Raw genomic sequence first — 2036 nt, 5'->3', positions numbered from 1 at the left:
TGCAAAGTAACTTAGACTGCTTACTTTGCTGACACTCTCTCCTGCCTCCATGGCAGTCCAGGTAGAATACCTGTTGAACCTCAAGTTGATGTTGCACGAACACGTGCTTGCTGTTGAGCGTGCCTCAGCCATATTACGGGATGGAGGAGCTGACGTAGTGATGCAAGCCTTGCCATCGCCACATGAAGTGTTGTTTTAGAAATATCAGTCGGTCTTGTAACGGCGCATTGCTGTTTCTGGTTCATGAGCTGAATCTCGTAGTTCAGCGACAGAGCGCGCACCTGCTTCTTGAAAAGGTCACTAACTAGACTTACCCTAAACTAACAGTGGTGTTCTATCTCAAAGATTTAAAAAAAAATGCATGATTAATAAGGGTCCATTACTATTAACGGTGCATGACTAATACTGGTGTGCATTGAGATGGGTTCTGTGATGTAATGAATCACTGAATATGAAATCTACTCCTCTTTTGGCCAAGAAACGAACGCTAACTCTAGGAAGGTCGCTGTTAGCTGGCAGGCATACCCTGTACAGCAACTAACGATAAGGTACATACCACGGGACTTGAAACGCTGGTGTGCTTCAGGGGAAATTCTGCTCTATATTCGTTTGGGCCAGTTGACCCTTACTCTTTTCTAATCGTACAAATACCAAGTGAGTCCATGCCTTCATACAAATATCAAGTAAATTCAGTCCGGATCCGACGACGCGTCCCATTCGGATGCTTACGGACAGGCGATACTCCCGCTTCGTGTGGTCCACACTGCCGCGGTGCCACATCGTCAAACGAACCGTCGCCGTGAGTGCCAATGGGTTCCGAATACCACTGTGATTCCTTGGAATACCCTGGCAATGGTTCATGACTTGTTGCGCGGCCGACAGGCAATTCTCTACACCACAGCTCTGTTACATTGACTGAGGTGTCTCATTGTAACCTTTCTGGAAGTCGTCAGGAACTCAGCCACAATATTCTGAAAGTCACAATTAAGCCGCTTCAAGTCTCATTGTCCACGAGGACCCAAAATCTAAAGCGCAAAGAACCATCGACGCTTTGGCCCAATTGAGGTAATGCTTGTCCCGTTTGGAATTCACCAACCGAACGCACTCCGCAGCAGTTTCGAGAGCAATACCTTACCTGCGGTCTGCGCACCAGATCCCTAACGCCAGTCACCGCGGCGATTTGCATTCAAGTCGCGCTTCTCTCAGATGTGCCGCCAATCATCCTTGAGCAGTCGACAGCCTCCCATTAAACAAAGAAGCCGAATTGTACATGTCATGGTCACTGTTTTCTATCACTGTCACCTCAAAAGCTACGAGCAACTTAGATGACATCTTAACCCCTGCTTTGCACAGACACTCAAGTTCGGAGAACGCGATGGGTTTACGATATTTCCGATATCGCGATTTCTCCGAGTTACATAAGCAGGCGACCTGCTGGCGCCTTTGGTGCTATCCCAATCAAAGGCGCAAATAGTGTTTGTTTATTCTATAGGTTTTTGCGACAAGGATTCAACTTGGTGGGAACAAGACATGTCTTTTTCGATACGGATCGGGTCTTTCATGCACGTACTGCAAGCGGGTGCCTCGCTACCTGGTACGCGGAAATGGATTGCTGCTCTCGAGCAACGCGGCCGATTCCCGGTGAGATGAGGTTGCACGTGAACTGGTTGTGGCCATTGTGGTGCAGCTTCGTCTACGGTATACCAGGTAAGACGACGTTCACAAGAAACAGTACTTCAGCCTAAAAGGTCGGGGAACATTAGTGGTAATGTATCGTCGATTAGGCTTTGGCAGTACGACGGCAAATGGCAATTCTATATTACGGAACTACGATGGACGCCTTGAGCATAATCTCGTGCTATAGTTTAACAACAACAGGATCTAGGGATAACTTGATTGGGCTAAGGTTCTGCGCAAGTTGATTCGAAGGATTTTGCTATATGAGCATAACCGGTTTCGCTAGCGTACACATGCGGCAAGACTAGCATTTTTGGGATACGTGGTCCGGCGTCATTATCTGTACAGTTTGGTTCATG

General features: G+C 47.6%; 1 protein-coding gene across 1 annotated transcript; it reads right to left on the bottom strand.

Moving 5' to 3' along the window:
- Positions 1–1558: 1558 nt before the first annotated feature.
- Positions 1559–1693, bottom strand: PPTG_23843 (hypothetical protein; the record flags this gene model as incomplete). The annotated part of the gene is made up of 1 exon (XM_008913517.1): positions 1559–1693. A coding segment is annotated over one exon (135 nt), but the record flags the coding sequence as incomplete, so codon positions are not given.
- Positions 1694–2036: the final 343 nt, after the last annotated feature.

The sequence above is a fragment of the Phytophthora parasitica genome (assembly GCF_000247585.1).
Source record: "Phytophthora parasitica INRA-310 unplaced genomic scaffold supercont2.54, whole genome shotgun sequence".
Lineage (NCBI taxonomy): Eukaryota > Oomycota > Peronosporomycetes > Peronosporales > Peronosporaceae > Phytophthora > Phytophthora nicotianae.
This window is presented reverse-complemented; position numbering and strand designations above follow the sequence as displayed.